The 22,161-nt window shown below is 47.8% G+C and overlaps 1 protein-coding gene across 26 annotated transcripts in view; it reads left to right on the top strand.

Moving 5' to 3' along the window:
- KLHL18 (kelch like family member 18) overlaps nt 1–22,161 on the top strand; it is a 120,144-nt gene that overhangs the window by 86,640 nt on the left and 11,343 nt on the right. For all 26 annotated transcript variants that reach the window (XM_060402923.1, XM_060402921.1, XM_060402917.1 and 23 more), the window contains 5 exons: nt 9,246–9,376; nt 12,024–12,164; nt 16,425–16,623; nt 19,305–19,465; nt 20,666–20,802. In XM_060402923.1, the coding sequence (XP_060258906.1) occupies nt 9,312–9,376; nt 12,024–12,164; nt 16,425–16,623; nt 19,305–19,465; nt 20,666–20,802 (703 nt within the window). In that variant the 5' untranslated portion in view covers nt 9,246–9,311. The remainder of the gene's footprint in view (nt 1–9,245; nt 9,377–12,023; nt 12,165–16,424; nt 16,624–19,304; nt 19,466–20,665; nt 20,803–22,161) is intronic.

Raw genomic sequence — 22,161 nt, 5'->3', positions numbered from 1 at the left:
GCTGTCCACCATTTCTGCGTCCCCTGCAATGTGTTCCCAGTCAGTCCAGCACTGTGGTTGCTCTGTCCTTTGATGCCTGCAGCAGATGCCGTCTCCATGGCGTTTTCATACATGGGGTCCTTGAAGACCTAACTGGTGAGCTGAGTGGGGGCCTGCAGGTAACCACCAGGGGGCAGTCAGAGCTGAAACCACCTTTGGTTAGAGCCCATTTGTTAAGACCAGGAAGGAAGGTCCCCCTTTCTTGCATTTTCCCAGGGCTTTCTCCAGACCACAATGCTCAGAACTCTTAACTCTTAATAGCAGAACCAGCCTCAGCAGTCTAGACCAGTCATTCATTGTCTCATGTAATCAAACAGGAGAAAAGATGGGGGGCTGAAGTGCTGCCAAGGCTCTTGCCGTGTGTGGTCAGCATCCTCCCACCGCAGACTGCTTCATCACACACGGAGTTGTTGGAGCCCCCACCAGCTCCTTGTTACCTGGAGCTGTTCTCATCATCATTGTGCTATTACAGAAGATTCGTAGCAAATATATTATTAAACATTATTCATACATAGTTAATAACTTAATATTACATAGCTATATAGAGGTCATCTTATACCTAGGTGATAATGAATATTCGTGATAGATTGTTGTTGTACTAGCCATCAAGCGTTGTGGTTATTTGAAGGTTTACGGTATCTGGTGGTAGTAGTTTAGTCACTAAGTCAAGTCTAACTCTTGCAACCCCATGGACAGTAGCCTGCCAGACACCTCTGTCCCTGGAATTCTCTAGGCAAGAATACTGGAGTGGGTTGCCATTTCCTTCACCAGGGGATCTTCCCAACCCGAGTCAAACCCAGGTCTCCTGCATTGCAGGCAGATTCTTTACCAAACGAGCTATGAGGAAAGCGTTACTGTATCTACTTATATATGTAAAAAGTTTTGAAGGAAATGAGTAGAAAATTCACAGTGCCCCCTGCTCAGTCTTCCATATTCTTCTCTAAATTTAACTGAAGGAAGCTGTGGTCCATTTTGGCTATCACTTTTAGTGAAACTGCCGTTGTTTTTCCTACCATATTAGTTTATTTTTGCAAAGATTCATTGATTTTCTGGGTAGCCATTAAGGATGGAGTTGGTATTTTAATTTCAATAAATATTTACTGAACTATTTGGGGGATGTACATGACCCTTATTTCCTCAAGGAGTTTGAAGTCCACTGGACGGATAAGAACAGAAAAGTATCATGCTTAAGACTGAGGCTTCACATCTCAAACATGGAGGAGCCGTAATGTCTGACACGTGAATAAGATTCTGGTTTGGATGGACAGCTGGGCCTCACTGGCTTTGTGCTGGGCAGTTGCTGAATAACGTGGGGGGATTGGTAGGTTCCTGAGGTCTGAAGGCAAGTGCTTCAGGGCATCTCCAGGCAGTCCACCTCCTGCATTGCTGATGGACAAGGCTGCATTATTTGCTGAGGCTAAATAGCACTGAAACTCCATGGGGGTGTTGGAGAAAGGATGATTGATTGTGTAACTATGGTTAAGAAGCTGAAGTTTAAAAAAAGGCAACTGGTGGTAGCAGGCCCATACAGGCCATTCATGACTCCTCTGTGAATGCCTCTATCTTTCAGGCTGAGCTCACTTCCTTTTCGAAAGGAACAAGTGTTTTTGTGTTAGACCCTGTATCTCAGTGTTGGGTTCCACAGGGTGTAGACGGTTCATTCTAGTTCAGCAGGGTGTGATCTCTGAAAATCAGGTGTGATGTGGGTGGGGCATGGGGTGGTGTCTCAAATAAGTGATCAACATCTTTCCCTTTCTAGAGAATGTGTCCACCTCCCTCTTCATAATATTTGTTCCCTGTGACTCTAGAGCAGAGGTCAGCAAACTTTTTCTGTAAAGAGGCAGGTAGTAAATATTTTAGGTTTTGCGGGCCAGTGGTCACTATCATAGCTACTCAGCTTTGCTATAGTATGGGCATGTCTATGTTCAAAAGCAAAAACTTTATATCTGGTTACTGAAAGTTGGATTTTATATGATTTTCACATGTCATGAAATGTGAGGCTTGATTTTTTTTCAACCATTTAAAAATGTAAAACCTATACTTAGCACAAAAATAGGTAGGGAAGCCAGATTTTGGCCCATAACCATGGTTTGTTGACCCCTTCTTTAAAGGAATTAAAAATAACTTCTGTGAAATTCTCAATATAAGGACATTTTCTTTCTTTCTTTAACAAGCACTTATGTAACACATCATATGTGCCATGTACTGTTTTAAATGCCTTGCATTAAATGCCAATATAATCCTCCAAATAACCCCATGAGGGAGGTACTGTTTACCCCACTTTTGCAGATTTGTGAATTGAAGTAGTAAAGTTAAATGACTAGCCCAGGGTTACACTGCTTGTAAGTGGCAGAACTTAGATTTGAACCCAGAGTAATTAATATTTAGCTAATTTAGTTCCAGAGTATCTGTTCTTATCTACCATGATAACTGTCTGTCTTAAAGAGACAGTTATTGACTTTCTAGCCAGAAGGAATTTTACAGATTAACCCAAGCCTACTCATTTTTATAGGCTCATCCTTACCCACAAGATTCATAGCTTTTATGATTCAAATGTCTGCCTTAGTGAAATTATGGATTACTACTTGTCATGCAATTTCAGCATCTCTTGTGACTGCCTAAAAGCTTAGTCTTAAACCCCACTGATCCCAAGGGGATTCTGTCTGTACAGGCAAGGCACTTAACTGTTCACTTACTGTTTTATTTATGTTTATTGTGGGCTCCTTGAAGGTAGGAGGAATAGTATCAAAATGTTTGCCATCAAACAGAAATCTATTCTAGGAGTAGCTCTTGCTTTCTTTGGGGACGCCTGTCTCAGATTACTCCCAACTCAGATTTCGCCCTGCTGCTTTTCCTGCCTGAACAAGCAGCTAGTTGAATCTTGAGTCTCACTTGCCTTTGACAGGAACAGAGTTCGTGGTATTTCCAGAGATCTGGGCAGGGTCAGGAATGAAAGATATCTTAGTCTTTCCAAGGAAGAAAATGGAAAGAGGTAGGGGGGTGTGTGTGTGCGTGCGTGTGTGTGTGTGTGTGTGTGTGTGTGTTAAAGCAAGTCACAACTTGTGTGTGTGTGTGTGTGTGTGTGTTAAAGCAGGTCACAACTTAGGTAGAACTGAGGTGCTTAGGATTTCTGGTTGCATTTGCTCAGTCAAGGTCTCAGACACCGCTAACTAGGAGGGATCTCCAGGTACCTCTGGTGCAGGGGTTCCCATGCTAAAGGGATTCTGCAGAATTGTTGCAAAGGGCCCTCAAATCAACATCTGCAGCAGTCTGTGGGTGAGATAAATTATATTGTTCAGGTGTAGGTACAGCTATTTTTCAAATACATGTAGGTGCCATCACCTAAAGAAAAATTAGTTGTTCCCCTTAACTGAACACGGAATTCAGATGTAATCTGGCTAGCATATCCCAAGATAGGCCTGTCGTCTCTTTAGCTGAGCTTTTTTGGGAAATCAGGTCACCCAGTTCGTGCACATACAGCCTGTCCTTTTGTCTTCTGTTTACTTTCTACATGAAAAATAAATGCACAGGAGTTTAACACAGCAAATTGAATACACATTTTATCCTCCATTCCTTCCTGTAATACCGTTAAAATGATAGTAAGAGGGAGAAGGGGGCTCCCTGGGTGGCTCAGTGGTAAAAGAATCCACCTGCCAGTGCAGGAGACACCCAGTTAGATCTCTGGATCAGGAAGATTCCCTGGAGGAGGAAATGGCAACCCACTCCAGTATTCTTGCCTGGGAAATCCCATGGACAGACAAGCCTGGTGGGCTACAGTTCATAGGGTTGCAAAAAGTCAGACATGACTCAGCACACAGAAAAGGGAGAAGAGAGATCTGCAAATGAGAGGTCATTGGAATGTCGAAGCCAAGAAGCGAGTGTGATGAACTTAATGGACCTGAGGAACTGAAAGTTCTTGCTGGAGGTGGGGGGAGAGAAGTAACAAGAAAGAGGATTTGTAATGCGGAACCCTGGATTAGCTCCAGAACTGGAAAAACCAAATACTGAAAACAGGAAGATTAGTTAAAAGTCTGTGTAAAAAACAGATGCCTACAGCCCCTCCCCTACTCTTTGCAGGAGACAAAAATTTTAGTCTTAGATATTGAATCAGAGGCACACCAAGCACAGAAGATGGGATGGAGTATGGAGCAAAACTGAAAATAGCGGCTTTAAGACAAAGTTATAAATAGTGATTAGTAGAACAATTCCCCTCTCTCACAGTTTTCAGAATATTTGCAGGCAGGTGCTCCCATGCGAAAGACTGAAAGATCTTTCTCTGATAAATATAGTTCCAGAGAAGAAGTCCTGAAGATACTGCCTACTTTGAAGGACCCTCAAAAAATGGCAGATTCTTCTTGCCCGATTACACTAATGTGAAGTGCACAAGCTGATGAGCTTAGCCCTCATAAACAGAGCTTTCCAGCAGCTTTCAAAGTCTGAGCAGATAGCCAGGTTTACCATTTCCTTCTCCAGGGGATCTTCGCAACCCAGGGATCGAACCCGGGTCTCCCACATTGGAGGCAGACGCTCTAACCTCTGACCCACCAGGGAAGCCCAGTGAGACACTTAAAGGACGTAAAAGACAGAGTCCAAAGCAAATGGGAGAGAAAAGAACTCAGAGGAAACAGTAAAATCAAGGAGAAGAAGAAGGAAAGATTTTAATTATAATGTCTTGAGAGAGATAAGAGAAAATATTGCATTCATAAAAGATGAACTAGATTCTTTAAATAAAAAGAACCTCCAGAAAAGAAGACTTCTTAGAAATTAAAAGTATGATAGCAAGTATGAAAAATACCACACAGAAATATTGAAAGGTTAAGTAGATTCCCAGAAGACAGACCAAATGAAAGAGATGAAAAATTGGGGAGAAGAGATAAATTATAGAGGATCATTCCAAGAGGTCTAATACCTAACTAATGGGAATATGAGATGAAATAAACAGTAGACAGGAGGAAATTATCAAAGAAATGTTATGAAAAGATGTTCTTAGAACTGAAATAATGTCTATAGAATGATGCTGCACAGTAAATTAAATTGACTCCAAGTTACAGCCTTATGAGGTTTCAGATCTCTGAGAAAAAGAGAAAGCCCCAAAAGCCTCTAGAGAGAGCAGTCACATACTTAGGGTTAGTATTCAAAATGGCATTAACTTGCCTGAAAGTAACAAACTAGAAGACAGTGGAACGATACCTTGAAATTCTGAAAGAGGGCAATTCCCTGGCAGTCTAGTGGTTAGGATTCCACACTTTCACTGTCAAGGGCACAGTGAATCCCGTGGTAGATGCCTGGTTGAGGAATTAAGATCCCTCAGTACTGCTCCCCCCCCAAAAAAAAAATTCTCAACACAGAATTTTATAGCCAGCTAAAATACCACCCAAGTTTAAAGGTAATAAAGACATTTTCAGACATTTTGTGCATAAGCCCTTAGATATTGTGATATAATAAATACATATTTGGTCTTTGTCCCTGATTCCTGGCACAGAGCTCTAAAAAAGCCTTGTAATTTTCTGACATCTTCTGTTGTAATACTTGCCTTTTGTTCCCAGTTCCCAACCCAAGAGCTTCTAAAACCCTTGGAATTTTGTAAGTAATAGGGGTAAGAGGAGAAGTCAGCCATACCTGTTTATGCTTATGAGGTAACTCTGTGGGCCCCTCCACAGCTTCAGAATGAGAACTGGTTGCCGGAAGAACCAACCGTGTGATCAGAGGTTTGGCGCTTTCAGCACCACCTCGCTGCCTCTAGAGAAGGGGGAGGGACTGGAGATGGTGTCAATCACCAGTGAGCAATGAGCTAATCACTCATGCTTACTTAAAAGTACCATTCTAGCAAATTCTCAAACCTGAAGAGGGGGATTGTGGGGAACCCCACCCTCTTCTGACCTTATAACTGATTGGTCAGAAGTGCGAGTGGCCCAGATTTGCAGTGGGCATCTGAAGCAGGAGCAGTCTGGTGGAACTGTTAGGGGTCCGCACTAACTCTAGATAGTGTCAGATTTGAATTCAATTGTAGGATACTTTGGCCGCCTGATGCGAAGAACTGACTCATAGGAAAAGACCCTGATGCTGGGAAAGATTGAAGGCAGGAGGAGAGCGGGATGACAGAGGATGGGATGGTTGGATGGCATCACTGACTCGGTGGACATGAGTTTGAGCAAACTCCAAGAGTTGGTGATTGATAGAGAAGCTGGCGTTCTGCAGTCCATGGGGTTGTAGAGTCAGAAGTGACTATCTGAACTGAACTGTAGGATACCAATTGGTGTCTTGAAAGTTGGAGAATTGGTTGCTGTGAGAACAGAGCCAACACATTTGGTGTCAGATATGCTGTGAGTTCATAGTACACCTTTTTTAAAGATGCTCTGTTAGAAGACACTTTTCACCAGAAAAAGGCAATTAAGTTAAAAGAGAATTAAATGGGATCCAAAAAACAGAGATTCCAATACAGGTTGCTGCTGCTGCTGCTAAGTCGCTTCAGTCGTGTCCAACTCTGTGCGACCCCATAGACGGCAGCCCACCAGGATCCCCCGTCCCTGGGATTCTCCAGGCAAGAACACTGGAGTGGGTCGCCATTTCCTTCTCCAGTGCATGAAAGTGAAAAGTGAAAGTGAAGTCGCTCAGTCGTGTCCAACTCAGCGACCCCATGGATTGCAGCCCCCCAGGCTCCTCCATCCATGGGATTTTCCAGGCAAGAGTACTGGAGTGGGGTGCCATTGCCTTCTCCGCCAATACAGGTTAGGGGAAAGGAATTCCCAGAAAGAGTTCTAGTATAGATATACCACAGGAACAAACAAGTAGTTGATGGAACACGTTAAAGGGAGTTCAATACTTTATTATCTTCAGGGAAAATAGGCTTTATACCAACAAAGAAATGCAATCATAGTATACATCTTGGCTTGGCTACAAATACTATTCACATAGACCTAATAGTACAACTGTTAATGCTAATTTAACCAAAATTTGTCATAATTCTATAGAAAAATTGAGAGTAAGCGGAGTAGTATGTGACGGAAGCATTAGAACAAAATCCTAAATCTTCCATCATAAGAGTTAAATAGAAAACATCATAGTTATATTTTGCTGCATAACAAATTACCCTAAAACTTAGTGACTTAAAATAGCAGATATTTATTGCCTCACAGTTTCTGTGGGTCATGAGTTGAGAAGCCCTCATGGGGTTGCAGGCCACGTGTCACCTTGGGCTGTAGTCCTGTGGACCTCTCCTTAGTGAAAGTCACTCAGTCTTGTCCAGCTCTTTGCGACCCCATAGACTATACAGTCCATGGAACGCTCCAGGCCAGAATACTGGAGTGGGTAGCCGTTCCCTTCTCCAGGAGATCTTTCCAACCCATGGATTGAACCCAGGTCTCCTGCATTGCAGGCGGATTGTTTACCATCTGAGCCACCAGGGAAGCCCGGACCTCTCCTTCAGATATGTTGTTATCTGGCTTCCCTGAGAGTACGTGATCCAGGAGACACAACCAGAAGAATTTCCAGTGTGTTCTGTGATCCAGCCTTGAATGTGACCTACTGTCATCGCTTCTGCTACGTTCCATCAGTCATGCAGACCAACCCTGAGATATTGTGGGAGGGGCCTGCACAGGGACAGGGATGCCAGGAGACAGGGGTCAGTTAGGAGCTGTTTGGAGGCTGACTACCACAAGTAATAACTAGCAGTGAAAATTCAAGAAATAATTGTTGTTGTTTATTTGCTAAGTCGTGTCCCCCTCTTTGGGGACCCCATGGACTGTAGCCTGCCAGGCTCCTCTGTCCATGGGATTTCGCAGACAAGAATACTGGAGTGAGTTGCCATTACCCCTTGCAGGGTATCGTCCCCATCCAGGGATGGAACCTGTGTCTCCTGCATTGTCAGGCCGATTCTTTACCACCGAGTCACCCAAGAGGCCTCAAGAAATAATATTATAGGCGTATTACTTAGAAAGGTGGAGAGAAATACCTCAAGAAAGAGGCTGCCCTTAGGAGCAGGAATCGGGGGACCAGAAACTTCTGGTTTTCGTTATAAGCCTTGTAGAACAATTTTAAGAAATATTGTGTGTATTGGTGTGATTTTTTTGTTTTTAATTAAGAAAGACCCTCAGCATGCAGCCATATAATATCACCAACGGTGGTAGTAGAACAACACGTGGATTATAGGAGGAGCGTAGAAGCTGAATCTGGTTAAGGATCCTTTGGTATTTAGAAGGTGGTGTGCCTGTTCTTGAAGCAGTGAACAGATAATAAACCTAAAGGTCAGTGAAAAGGAGGACACGGTGACACAGCCTGAGCTAGAATCCTTGAATAAATGTGACCCAAAGAGATGAGTATAAGGCAGTGAAATGGCTTTGGCATTTCACTAATGTGGGACTTGGATGAAAAAGGAAGAAGAAAACCAGACTGTTTTGCTCTTTCTGATGCGTAGAAAGTTCTTAAGTGGAAATGTTTATGTGTCTTGGAGCTATAAATGGCAAAGCTTGTTAAAAGGAATATCCTTTTGGCAGATAGTGGGAAAGCACTTTGGAGAACTCCCCAGGATTAAGGATGTGTCCATGAGGGTTTGGTACAGATTAGAAAGAGTCTGCCTCTGTCCCTGTGAGCCCTGTGAGCTGTGCAGAGCGCCAGCCAGTCCATAGCCCGAGTCCTTCCAGCCACTGCCAGGGTCACGTTCCTAAGAGAACTCTGGGCTCCTTGTGTTCTACCACAGCCTGCTTGGCACCCTGGGACCCCATAACATCTGTGCCCATGATATGCGCTCTGTCCTTGATTCCTGCATGTGCCTCCCGCCCCCCAGCACTTTGCAAGCCTGGTCTTATTTCTCATGTGTTTAGTCCTCTTGAGGAGCCTCCTGTTAAGTGCTTCAGGGCTCTTGGCTAGTTTGTCTCTTCCATCTGAAAATTGGGATCAGGAAAAAGGGTTCGGGAAGTCAGGTCTTTGAGTTGCTAGGAGATCTTTGGAGGGCTGCAGTGAAGACTGCTGTGTAAATAAAAACTTCTAACTAATACCTCTTAAAAATGTGCTATTTGCATTCTCCTACTATAACTGAGTGTGCTGAGTTTAAAATACTTCAGGGTCTTTGTGGAGTGCCTCAGCCATCACGTGCTGGGATGCCTTCAGTACCTCTCCATTGGGCAGACAGTTGACCTGCGGAAGGAATAGTGTGGGTTTCCACATTTGCGTTGCTCAATGTCTGTCTTTGTATTTTACTCTGCCCACAGATCGGGGACCACAAATTCAGCGCTCACCGGATCGTCTTAGCAGCCTCTATCCCGTATTTCCATGCTATGTTTACAAATGACATGATGGAGTGCAAGCAGGATGAGATTGTAATGCAAGGAATGGACCCAAGGTACGAAATTTGTCCATCAGGTTCCATAGCCTGCTTTCAGCCTTGTGTTTGGTGCCCTTTGAGGGCCTTCCAGTGGGACCCAGTATCTAGCACGGCTCCACACACATAGTAGGTGCCCAGTAAACGATCTAGAACCTCAGCCACTGGCCTGAGACAGGGTTAAAATAAGGAGTTTTGATGTGTTTTTCCTGTTAGAGTAACATGTCTCATAGGAATGAGGGTTCAATACAGAGTTGGTGGTGTATTATTCTCTTCACTTTTCTCCCAGCCTTTTAAGCTGACAGAGTAGTCTTTCCAATAAGTGTCTTCATTCATTACCCTTTTCATCAGTCAGGAACAGCGTTATTCATTAGAGCTTCCTGTATTGATGGAGATGTTCTGTTTGTTGTCTCCAAAATGGTAGCCCTTAGCACATGAGGCTGTTGAGCACTTGAAATGTGGCTGGTAGGACCGAAAGACTGAATTTTAAATATTATTTAATTTTAATTAATTTAAATTTAATTTTAGGGGAATCCCCTAGTTGTCCAGTGGTTAGCACTCCACGCTTTCACCGACAGGAGCCCAGGTTCAGTCCCTGGTTGGGGAACTAAGGTCCTGCAAGCCACATAGCATAGCCAAAAAAATAAATGAAGTAAATAATAATAAATTTAGTTTTAAATAGCCACATGTGATTTAGATATTCTCCTGATCAGGAGAGTTTTCCCATGAAGACAATCTAGATGTAAGGACAACTTTAAATAAGTGCATAAATGATGCACTTTCAGGGTTTCCTGAAATTCCTGAAACTCCTGACCCTAAAATTCATCCAGGGCAGAATTTCTCAGCCTCAGCGCTCCTGACATCTGGGGACAATGGTTCTTTGTTATGGAGGGCTTTCTGGGACACTGGAAGACATTTAGATGGGACATATCTGATACTATGCCTTTTTTATTTTTCTCCCTGGAGAAGGGAAAGGCTACGCACTCCAGTATTCTGGCCTGGAGAACTCCATGGACTGTAGTCCATGGATCGCAAAGAATCAGACACGACTGAGCAACTTTCATTTTCTTATGCCTTTTTTGGGCCTTGAGAGGAAAAAGGCATATTTATATGAAATAGAAGAGTTGATTGCAAGTCTGTGAATCAGGGCTGTTTGTTTATAACCCCGGCTACATTCAGAGGTCCATTGCACCTACTCTGCCTGGCGTTGTGCTGGGGTCTGGACACACAGCAGCAAAGAGGACACACGGGATGACTCTTGTTGGGGGAGAGACGAGAAACCAGTGACTCTAAAATATTAGCCAGTAACCTGTCCTCTGTCACCCAGCTTCCTAATCTCCCAGCGGTGAAAACTCGAAGGAGCAGCTAGGAGACTGTGCAGTGTCCTGTGGATAACTGAAGGTGACCTGCCCCAGCACAGGGCGATGGTTTATATACCCACTGCAGGGGTGCGATCCCAGGCCAGCTACCTGTAAGGAGAGGCACAGCGACGTGTCTATCTCCACGGGCAGTTGAACATGCTCTTCTCTGAGGTCTGCGTCTGATGGAGCCGTGCTAATCACCACGCACCATCCAAGTGAACAGGTAGATGGAGCACCTGTGAGCTGTGCTGCTGTAGGCACTGAGACACAGCGTTGAGGAAACAGCACCTCTTATTCCGCCAGCTTCCTAGTAGCAGTGATCTGGCAGTAGACAAATGCATGATACAGCTGGGAAGTGCAGAGAAAATGAGGTAAAGCAGAACAAAGGCTAGCGAATGATGGTGGGGGTCCACGCTATCTCAGGGTGATCAGGGAAGCCCTCTGCGTTGAGGTGACATTTGAGGGGAAGTGAGGGAGTAAGCCATGCGGGGGAGGAGCCCTCCAAACAGAGGGAGCCGCCAGTGCAAAGGCCCTGAGGTCAGAGTGTGTTCAGCATGTTGGAACAGAGTAAGGGGAAGAGTGGCAGGTGGAGAGGGGCCAGACCACAGATAGCCTACAGACAGAACTTGGATTGTGTGCTTGGTGTGAACTGGAAGGCAGAAAAAGCCTCATTCTGAAAGTTTATCCCAAAGAAATAATCAGAAAACACTATTTGTAATAGCTATTATGCTTACCAAAAAAGAAATAAATTATAGCATATTTATGTGTTGGACTACTATTTAGCACCTGTTAAAAATGTTAAACATGGGGAGTTTGCTGATGATCCAGCGGTTAGGACTTGGTGTTTCCACTGACATGGCCTGCGTTCAGTCCCTGATTGCATAACTGAGACCCTGCAAGCCTCACAGTGCAGCCAAAAAAATCATGAATACAGTGTAGAAACATCGGAAAGGGCTTCAAAATGATTATATCCGTACAACTTAAGCATACAGGCAAGTAGGAAATGAAAATGAACCTAGAAACGACTACAGTTGACTCATTCAGTAGTGAGATTCTGGGTTGTTGCTTTCTCTTTGTAGAACTTTCTGTAATAAAAATATTTGGGCAGTAAAGACACCCTAAGAAGTAGAATTATAGCTATGGTGAAATGATTATTCTTTTCAGGTAGATTCTCAAAGGACACGGGCTAATTGTATCTGCGAATGGGGGGCCATCCATTGTCAGGTAACAGTGTCAGCTCACTGAGGGCCTGAGTCTCCTGTAAGCCAAGCCCCATCTCTGAAGAGAATCTTTCCTCTTTGCTCTAGTGCCCTGGAAGCTCTGATCAACTTTGCCTACAACGGCCACCTCGCCATTGACCAGCAGAACGTGCAGTCGTTGCTGATGGGGGCGAGTTTCCTGCAGCTGCAGAGCATCAAAGACGCCTGCTGCACATTCCTCCGAGAACGGTGAGGTGATGTGATGGGCGTGGCCCACGGTGGCGAGCAGACCATCTCATTCCTGGAATCCTCTGCCAGTTTGCTGAGTCTTGGGGCCGTGGAAAGTCTTATGAAGGGAGTGAGGAGCTGGGAAGATAACTGCAGAAATGACCTTTCTTGAAATCAGTCTGAAGCAGTACCCAGTTCTTTGGGATGCACCTTTGAGGAGCAGGATTTATGGAGCCCTGTCTGCACTCTCCTTGGCCTGATGTGTACGTCCTCTCCCGGTCCTCTCTCTCCGGTCTGACCACCCACCTCCTCCAGATTTGGTCAGCATTGCCTAACTGTTCCACAGCTGTCTCCATCTTTGTGTGGATCCTTCCCCTGCTTGAATTTCTTAGCCTTCCTTTTTCCTTCTGCTCTGAAAGACCCCTCCCAAACTTTACCTGCTAGAATTCTCTGTCCCCTTTAACCTTTAATCCCCTGGGAACAGTCATTGTATGCTTTTAGGGTAAGGGCCATGCATTATGGCCCTACTTATGTCCAGTACTTGGCCTTGACCTTTTGAGGACTTGAGCAGATAAAAAGGCTCTTCCTCCCCCTCAAGAGGCAGAGATCTTAGTCACAAAGTAAAAGCTGACTCTGAACACTGGAGGCTCAGGGCTGAGGGTTAGTGCTGGGCCACACACAGCCAGAGACAAACCAGAGCAGCACCCCACAGCGCTCCTCTATCTGTGGTCTCTCCAGGGCCTGGCTCCAGCTGAGCTCCCCTAATCACAGGGCCCCTGGTCTCAAGACCAGCATTCCTCTCGCCTCACACCCGCCCTCCTGAACCTCATCCCCTCTGAGAGCCCCTCTCCCTCTCCCATTTCTGCTTCTCAGCCCAAATCACTTAACAGCTCTGTGGACCCCCACTGCCATCCATGTCCTGCCACGTGGTGCTTAGGGGCAGCAGTGAGCACTGCTGTGTGTGCCACTGGACTCAGCAACTGTGGCAGTGATGCTAACAAGCAGGGGCACCCTTTGCTGGTTTCCCTGGGAGATAGGTGGTCCTGTTTGGGTTTTGCAGCTGGAGACCATGTTGTGCGAGGAACCCCAAAGCCTAACTTGACCTGCCCTAAGATGCCTTCTGGGTCAGGCTGCGTGTGGCAGGCCATGGGGCACTCACTGTCTCTCCTACTCACGTGTGAGCTTAAGGACACAGACTGGACTTGATTCATCCCTATATTCCCACAGAACCTGGAGACTGACTAAGGCCCTCTGGAAGGGAGGAACGTTGGCCCTTCTCATGAGGGGACAAGAGCGCCACCTAGTGGCCTTTGAGATCCTTGCTGTCAACACTGGATCCAGGCTCTATTACAGAGTCACTGAAAAAGATTTTCAGACCGGTGCAGTTTTTACATAGACCAATAATGACATCTCAGGAAAAGCTGCTTAAACACAAAGCCTGATGTTTTGAGTCCGTCCTTGACATTTTTCTGTTCAGCACTGGGAGCCCCCTTCTGAAGCCTAAGCTCCCACCTTATTCCTGTTTTTTATTCCCTGCCACAGGCCCCAGAGGCTTGGCCTCCTTTCTGTTTTCTTTTCAATGGCTGCCATCACTGCCCGAGTTTCTGGGCTGTGATTCTGCCTGAGGCTGACTGCAGAGTGTGATGGGGTCTCCCAGCTGCCCCGTTGATGACACGTACGTGGGCCCTTCACTTTCAAGGTCTGATTACTAAAGACTTGAGGGAAGCCATCCTGAGTGGTAGTGGAAAGGCCAGGGCTTGGCAGCACAGAGAAGGTAGGAAGCCATCAGAGCTCTTAGAGCAGTAGTCCTGAAGCCAGTCTGCCTGTGAGGCCTGCAGTCTGCTGATACTTTTTTCCTCATGAGATTGGGGTTGATTTTTTCCTCTTGGCCCTTTTTCCAGCCGTTAGATGAATGGACCTCCCTGTTTTTAGGTGGACATTAGAAGTGGGTATTTTCCAAAATCTCCTCTCAGAACTGGATCAGAACATCAGATGCACCCATGAACCAAACCAGTAACTTACTCAATTCAAGTCGCCGCTTCCTGCCTCCGATAAAGCATTGCATCTTATCCTGGTCGAGCAGTGTCAGCCCGGAAGGAGACTGGGAAGCAGCTCTTGACAGATGTGGGCCTCTGTCGGCCCTGTGGGTTACTGTCCCTCTTGTCTCCCTCCTTCTGAGTGGCCCCCTGTCCTGCACAGCTCTCCCTCCTCCTTCCCCACCAGTTGGCTTTCAGACAGGCTCCCCACATCCCATCCTCTCAGATGTGAAAACCCACTTCAGTGGAAGGTGTGTTTTGTACTCAGTGTCACAGCAAGCCAGTCAAAGCCAGTCAAAGCCAGTCAAAGCCAGCAAAGCCAGTCAAAGGTGAGATGCAAGAATCCTGACCAGAGGGAGGGGCTGGACATGTGTCCCGGGCAGCAGTGTGGATTGTCCTTTCCATGTCTGTGGACTCTCCCAGCTCCCCGTCCATGGCATTTGAACTCTCTTCTTGATGTCAGAGCAGTGGAGTTGAGTGAGCATGTGCATATAGAGGCTGGAGTGGGGTAGGGGGTCTCTCCTCGTATCTCATCTGCCAAATGGTATGAGGTGCTTTGAGCAGGTCTCATCCTGAGAAAGGCTAATGATATCTGACAGATGACTGAGCTGACACTCTGACCCTGAGCCCTGTGTTCCCCCCTGGCCGTGCTGCTTGCCCAGGGGTGCTCCGTGCTCATGTTTCCTTGGCCTTTGAAACTACACTTAGCTTTGCAAAGCAATGGACAGAGCCATCTCAGGCTGGGACAAAAAACAACTATATAGAATTTAGTCTAGTCATAAACCAGGCTCCCGAGATGCTCTGCCTTCTCAGTCCCTGATAGGTCTGCTGCTGGCGGGCAGTGTTGAATATTGGTTGGTAAGTATAGCTTACTGTAACCCTTAAATCAATAGGGGTGGGAGAGGAGAGAAGGCATTCTCACAAGGAAAGGTCAACCTGGGCAGTTTTTAATGTAATATTTACCATCTCCCACCACAAGACTATCAGTCACAAAATGAAAATAAGAAAAGCGTTGTCCCTCAGGGTCTACTGGTACCATCAAGATTTCGGAACCCCATTGAACTCACTGGGAATTTTCTCAGATGCAAAATAGTAAGAAAAACAAGCATGCTAGAAAGTACTAGAAATTAAACCCGTAGCTGACTTCATACCAGATGCCATGCTGAGTGCATTTCCTACGTTCCTGCCTAGTCATGGCCACAGCCCCAGGAGGTGGGTAGCTGTTGTCATCACCTTTTTCTAGGTGAGGTTACTACTGACACTTGAGGACCCTAAGGAATCCCCTCAAGTCGCCCAGGGTGGCAGGGCCAGAATTGACCCCGGGTTTCCCTGGCTCTGATGAGCACACGTCTGCCTCAGGGCTTTGGGAACGTTCAGTCTCAGCATCCCCACTTGCTTGTAGAGAGACTGTGAGCACATTTCTTTGTTTCTCTGAGCCTCAGTTTTCCACCTAAAAATGAGTGCAATTACTGTTATTTTGGGGTGTTGTTTAAAAGATCCTAGAGAGGGACTTCCCTAATGGTCCAGTGGCTAAGGCTGTGCTCCCAGTGGAGGGAGCCCAGGTTCCTGGTTGGGGAACTAGATTCCACATTCTGCAACTGGAAAAGACCCTCATGCTGCAACTAAGACCTGGCCCAGCCAAATAAATAAATTTTTTTTTAAAAGAGATCCTAAAGAATGTGTATGGAAGGCCTGGCACCACATAAATAATGTGTGTCACTGTTGTCTGAGCAGTCAGGCCCAGAGAGTCTCTTTCTGTTTATAAAAAAAAATTTAAAAAGAAAAAGAGAAAAAACGTGGAAGAGTCCTGATATAAGAGAATTCATGTCTCCATGTGATTTAAACTTGCATTCTACAACTTCAGGGCCTTCCTGGTGCCCAGAGGTGGACCTTCAACCGAGATCGTCAATGCCCAAAGGAAAGCACAGTTTCCCAGAATGTGCTCCGTTCTTCTCTCCCAAAAGCTGCTTCTCAGGGCTTCCCATAAAGCTGCCTCCACCCTGGTGACACTGGAGGCCCATGAGGCAGATGTCTTTGAGGAAAATCTGCCTTAGTTTTATACCTTTAACAAGTGGAGTCCCAGAGAGGCTCGGCCGATGTCACCAGGGAGTTTCCAACAAAACTGAGGGCCAAGCTTGTGTTTTTTTCCCCATTCTGTAGCTCCGCCCAGAACCAACTCGAGAATGATGCAAGATCACGTTCCTCCTCTTAACTTTCTTCTTCTCACCTTCTCTTATGCCAAAAGGCTTCACCCCAAAAACTGCCTGGGCGTGCGCCAGTTTGCTGAGACCATGATGTGCGCCCTGCTGTACGACGCGGCCAACAGCTTCATCCACCAGCACTTTGTGGAGGTGTCCATGTCAGAGGAGTTCCTGGCCCTGCCCCTGGAGGACGTTCTCGAGCTGGTGTCTCGGGATGAACTGAACGTGAAATCGGAGGAGCAGGTCTGTAGAACAGAGTCTGCAGGTGACACGGGGGCTGCTGTTCTTTCTCATTTTTGGAAAAAAGTAAACCAGAACACGGTGTGCAGTTCGTGGTGTGGGTGCCCCGTTGCTGCTTATGGGTTCGCTTTATCATACCATCTGCATGTTTCATGAGAACTTCTTTCCCACACATTTTAGGATCTAAATAATACTCAGCTGATTTTACCAACTGCGTGGTCCTCATTCTTCGATGTTTGGGTTATTTTCCAAAATCTACTGTTAGAAGTAATGTTTCCATGAACTGGAAATGAGCACAGATAACTTCTTGAAAGAGTCTTACTCTAAAGGCGAGTAGAGATAGGGGCAGTGGCTAGGGGGATATGAAGTCAAGAAGGTCTTGATTGTTCTAAGATGAGAGAAATTCCAGTACAATTGGACTGTTGATGGGAATTTTCCAGAAGAGGGAAGAATTGGAAATGTAGGAGAAAGGGGAGATTGTTTTCCTGAGGTAAATGAGAACAGACAGTGTAGGGAACAGGGAGAGTGTCTGAGAGGAGCTCGGGCCGCTTATGTCCACAGCGGAAAGGAGAGCCCGCGCCCAGCACGGAGGGAAGGGTGGTGCTGAGAGAGTCTGCTCACGTTGTCTTCTGGTTTGTTCCTGTGCGCTCAACTGAGAGCGAGGGTGAGGGAGGAATGTTAGACATCTGAGGGGAGATGAAAAGGTACAAGCTAGGCATCGAGGAAAGAGGGGAGAGTAAATGGACGCAGCTCGGGACTTGGAGAGGACTGGATAGGAGGCAGGGCCAGGTGAGATCTGCAGTCGCGAATGTAACATAAGCTGGTCAGCCCTGTTGTGTGTTGTCTGGCAGCTGTATGTACTGGTGCAGGGTAGAGAGTGGGTTGCATTTGAAGAGCTGGGCTTCATCAGGGTACTCGTGTTTTTTCCAGGTAAGTGTGACTAAGAGAAATAGGAGACGAACATGGGAATGATAACCCATGGAACCCGTGTAGGTGAGAGCTGAGGAAATGGCTGGAGGGGGACCTGAGAGGGAGGTGTGGGTGAGGGAGAGCCGTGCGCAAGGCAAGGTAGAGCTGGTTGCTGAGCTGGAAGGATTGGAGGCAGTGGTCAGGTGCTGCTGCTGCTGCTAAGTCGCATCAGTCGTGTCCGACTCTGTGTGACCCCAGAGACGGCAGCCCACCAGGCTCCCCCATCCCTGGGATTCTCCAGGTGAGAATACTGGAGTGGGTTGCCATTTCCTTCTTCAACGCATGAAAGTGAAAAGTGAAAGGAAAGTCACTCAGCCGTGTCCGACTCTTCGTAACCCCATGGACTGCAGCCCACCAGCCTCTTCCGTCCATGGGATTTTCCAGGCAAGAGTACTGGGGTGGGATGCCATCACCTTCTCCAGATCAGGTGCTAGTACACTGAAAATCATGGAAGGTACTGGCCAAGCGAGGTGTGGGTGATTATAGGGTCTTCTCAGAATAAAGACAACATCTTAGAGTGGTCAGGAAAAGCTCAAATGAGGGGCTTCCCTGGTGGATCAGTGGCTAAGTCTTCACACCCTCAGTGCAGACGGCCCAGGTTTGATCCCTGAGCCGGCACCACGGAACCAGTAACACAGGCCGCAACTAAGAGTTTGCATGCTGCAACTAAGATGCCACACAGCCTAATTAATGACAAAAGAAAAGCTTAAATGAAAGCGTACGGTTTTAGTAGCCAGAGAGGAGTGAAGGTCATCCTTTCTGTTGAACAAAAGTGTGGTGCAGGTTGTCTTAAGAGGACAGTGAGTCAGAGGGCACTGAGGGCTAGGCACTGAAGGGCATCAGCCGCAGGGTGGCAGGGAGGTATATTTGGACCCAGCAGTACAGACACCCAGAGCACCATGGCAGCAAGGCCCCTGCTCAGCTGGTCACGGGTCCTGGGGTATCATGAAGCTGTACCTTGGCCAAAGGAGCCCCAGGCTCGGCAGAGATGTTAGTCCATCAGACACTCGGCAGAGATGTTAGTCCCAGCTCAGCTCCTTTCCTTAAAGTCCGAAGAGTCCTCTCCCCTGCATGTTAGTGACCGTTAGAGAAGCAAAGCCTGAGCTCAGCAACATGGACCCTGAGATTTAGAGGAACACGCCCCATCCCAGGAGCAAGAGGCCCTGTCCCTGGTTCATCCGCTAGTTAATATGGTCCAGGGCAGCTTGCATCTACTGTGATACATTCTTCAAGGGCCTTTGGGCTTTAGAGGGAGAGATCCTTATGGCTGGAGCCCCTAGGGAAGGCTCCTTGGAGAACCCGGTTCTGAATCCAGGCCTTAAAGAAATGGGAATGAGTTTAGATGGAAAGGAAGAGATGCGGGCATTCTAGGTGAAGGGGACAGCCGGCATGCCTAGAGAAGAGGATGCAGGAGCTGTGAGAATTAAGGTCAACAGTGCTTTGTTGCAGGAGAGAGGAAGAAGGAACCTCGGGCAGGTCTTCATTAGGAAGTCATAATGAAAGCGAGGATGGTGTTCCAGTAGCCTCGGCTTGCCCCTCAAGAGACTGGACCAATTGGGTAGCTGGGGATGTGGAGAGAAAGTGGTGGATTCAGGAGACAAGTTGGAGGAAAGATGGGTGGGCCCAAGGAGCGGAGGGTTTGAGATTAGGGGGTACCGGGGTGCAGGCTCTGGATGGACCGGTTGCCACCAGCGCTCCTCTCTCTGTCGTGGCAGGTCTTCGAGGCTGTGCTGGCCTGGGTCAGGTACGACCGGGATCAGAGGGGGCCCTGCCTGCCTGAGCTGCTCTCCAATATCCGCCTGCCCCTCTGCCGGCCTCAGTTCCTGTCGGACCGTGTGCAGCAGGATGACCTGGTGCGTTGCTGCCACAAGTGCAGGTGAGCGGAGGTGGGCCTGCACACAGATGCTGCCCAGGGTCTGGTGGGGAAGAGAACCTGGCCGCTTGGTTCAGGGGAAGAAGCATTTGGAGTGGTCATTCTGAATTTGTGGCACACAGATTGATCTTCCTTCTGCCTAGAACCTACAAGGGTCCAAGTCTGTCACGTTGAGCAGAGAAATGTGCCTCGTGGAAGCATCAGGGCAGAAGGGTCTTCCTCCCCTAAGTTATCTGAGGATTTTCTAGCATCTCCATCCATGGAGCTGTTATGAGCCTACAGACATCTATACTGTGTGCCCTGACCCTGTTCGCACCAGCAGCTGACTTAGTGGTGACTTCCTGGGGCTCCTCGTCCTCCGTAAACATTCGTCAGTGTGCTGGCCTCGGGTGGGTTTGTCCAGCTGCAGTGCTGGGCAGGGTTGAGGGGGGGGGGTGCACATTTAGAAACAGGTAGAAATGGTACCCAGAGTAAACCAAAGAGACTGTGATGCGGCAGAGCCACCAAAACAGCTCAGGAGATGCCAGCCACGGGGGAGGAGGTCATAAAGTAGAGCAGCAGAGGAGCGTCTGCGTCTTCCTTCTGCTTGCTCATCAGTCGCAGCTGGCTCAGGAGGAAGTCAGCGGTGTGGGGCAAGCAGTGTGAAGGTGTGTGTCAGGTTGGGCTGAGGTGTGGCTGGAGGCAGCTGAGCCCCTGGGATGAGCAGTCTCAAGGATGCTGTTGGGGAGTTTGAGCTTGGTTCTGTAGGCAGTGGGTAGTTACGGAAGGGTCTTAATTAGAAAACCAACCTGGACGGCAGGGTGGAGGCTGGCCTGGAGGCAGGGGGTCTCAGGAGCAATTGGCTTCTGCTGCCTCAGTCCAGGTGAGATGGTTCGTTGCAAGGTGTGAGTTACAGAAACGAAAAGGAAGAGCTGGGTCTGAGTGGCAACAGGATGCAGGCAGCTTGTTGAGCCTCCCCAAGGCCAGCTAGTTTACAAAAGACTGCTTTTCTTCTGTTTAGCTAGCGGAGGTGGGCTCCACTCGTCCTGACCCTCCGGTGTCGAGCAGGTCTCAGTGGCTGTGTGTAGTTTGCCCTGGACTCACCTGCGTTCTTTGAGACCAAACCTTCCTCCTAGGCTTCCCCTGCAATTGTGGGTGGGACCTGAAAATATGGGCCAAGAGGAGAGAGTCCTTCCTGTCCTGGATTCTTGCACTTTATTCCAGGGACCTGGTAGATGAAGCAAAGGACTATCACCTCATGCCGGAGCGCCGGCCCCACCTGCCGGCTTTCAGAACTCGGCCTCGCTGCTGCACGTCTATCGCCGGGCTCATCTATGCTGTGGGGGGCCTCAACTCAGCAGGTATCTTGCAGCTCCCCTTCATAGAGCCCCGTCTTGGCCGCCGTGGTTGAAGCACCCAGCAAGCTAGCCTGGCTCCCTTGCTTCCTCCCCCGGTGCCTCTTGATTTTATATCATCGCTCTGCTGTTAGGGCATGTCAGATATTAATACTCTTGAAACAGAATATCAGAGCACAAAAGGTCTTTAGAAGTCCCGCAGGCCTGGCCCCCTGCCTTCGCAGTGAGGAAATTGAGGCTCAGAGAACTTGATCTGTGTTCACAAGTTCTTTGGGCTGAGCAAGGGCCTGGCTCCTGGGCCCGCACTCATTCTCTAATATCCCATCAGCTACGGGATTTACTCGGGCTCTGGATGGGATATCATCAGAGACCCAGGTCTGTTACCAGGCTAATCACGTCGGGTCGTGTGGCCCTCTGGGCTTAGACTCTGAGCATGTCACCGTAAGAAGGAAGATTCTCCAAGTGCACAGGGTCTGCACTGTCGATCCTTCTCACTCTTCAACTCTTAACCTCTAGTGAGATACACGTGCCTTATAGTCCTCGTGTTCTTGGCAGCTCTTGTGTCATACGGTCAGGCTCTGAGGAACGCTCCCTGGAGCCCGTGCCCTCCTGCCCACCCTAGGCGTCACTGTTGGGCGGGAGTATTCTAGGAGAGGGCAGTGGAGACTGCTGAGTCCTTGCAGTGCAGAGGCACAGGGAGTTGTCACCTAGGATGTGAAGGCCTGGCCTCTTCAGAGTCAGCCAGGCTGATGGGAGGTGGGGAGCTGGTGGGCAGTCCTGTGCAGTTTTGCTTTTGATTGAAACTTCGTGGGGAGATGGGTCCTGGCCTCTGCTGCTTGTTAACCGTATGACCTGGAAAAGGTAAGTCCTCAGCTAGTGAACGTAGAGCATGGCAGGTGCTGAGTGTCCCAAAGCAGAATAAAACAGGGAGGGGGTCACTTTATTTGATCTTTAAAAAAAAAAAACAGTGGAAATGGCGGGGTTGGAGTTACTCCTGCTGCTGTGGTTACTGTTTGTTGAGCACGTGGTATAGTCTAGAACTCTGCTAGGTGTTCTGTCCTTTAATCCTCATGGGAACTCTGCCCTGGAAATGATCTCAGGTGTGAGAACAGAAGATGGGGATGCCAAGCAGCTTGCCCAGGGCCCCCCGCTAGGAAGCGACAGTCGCACCGGAGCCACGGCCTGCTCTGTGGCATGCCGCCCGGGTCGGGGAAATAGCGGACCCCGTTTGCCTCCACCTTTGCCTTTCAGCAGGTGAAAAACCGCCTTGCCACTTAAAAGCGCCCTGTCTAGAAAGGAAACAAGTGCCTCCAGTCTGCTTCTGATTTCCCTTAAAGAATTAGGTTTGAGGTTATCCCTGGCTCC

Source organism: Ovis aries, chromosome 19, assembly GCF_016772045.2.
Source record: "Ovis aries strain OAR_USU_Benz2616 breed Rambouillet chromosome 19, ARS-UI_Ramb_v3.0, whole genome shotgun sequence".
Classification (NCBI taxonomy): Eukaryota; Metazoa; Chordata; class Mammalia; order Artiodactyla; family Bovidae; genus Ovis; species Ovis aries.
This window is presented reverse-complemented; position numbering and strand designations above follow the sequence as displayed.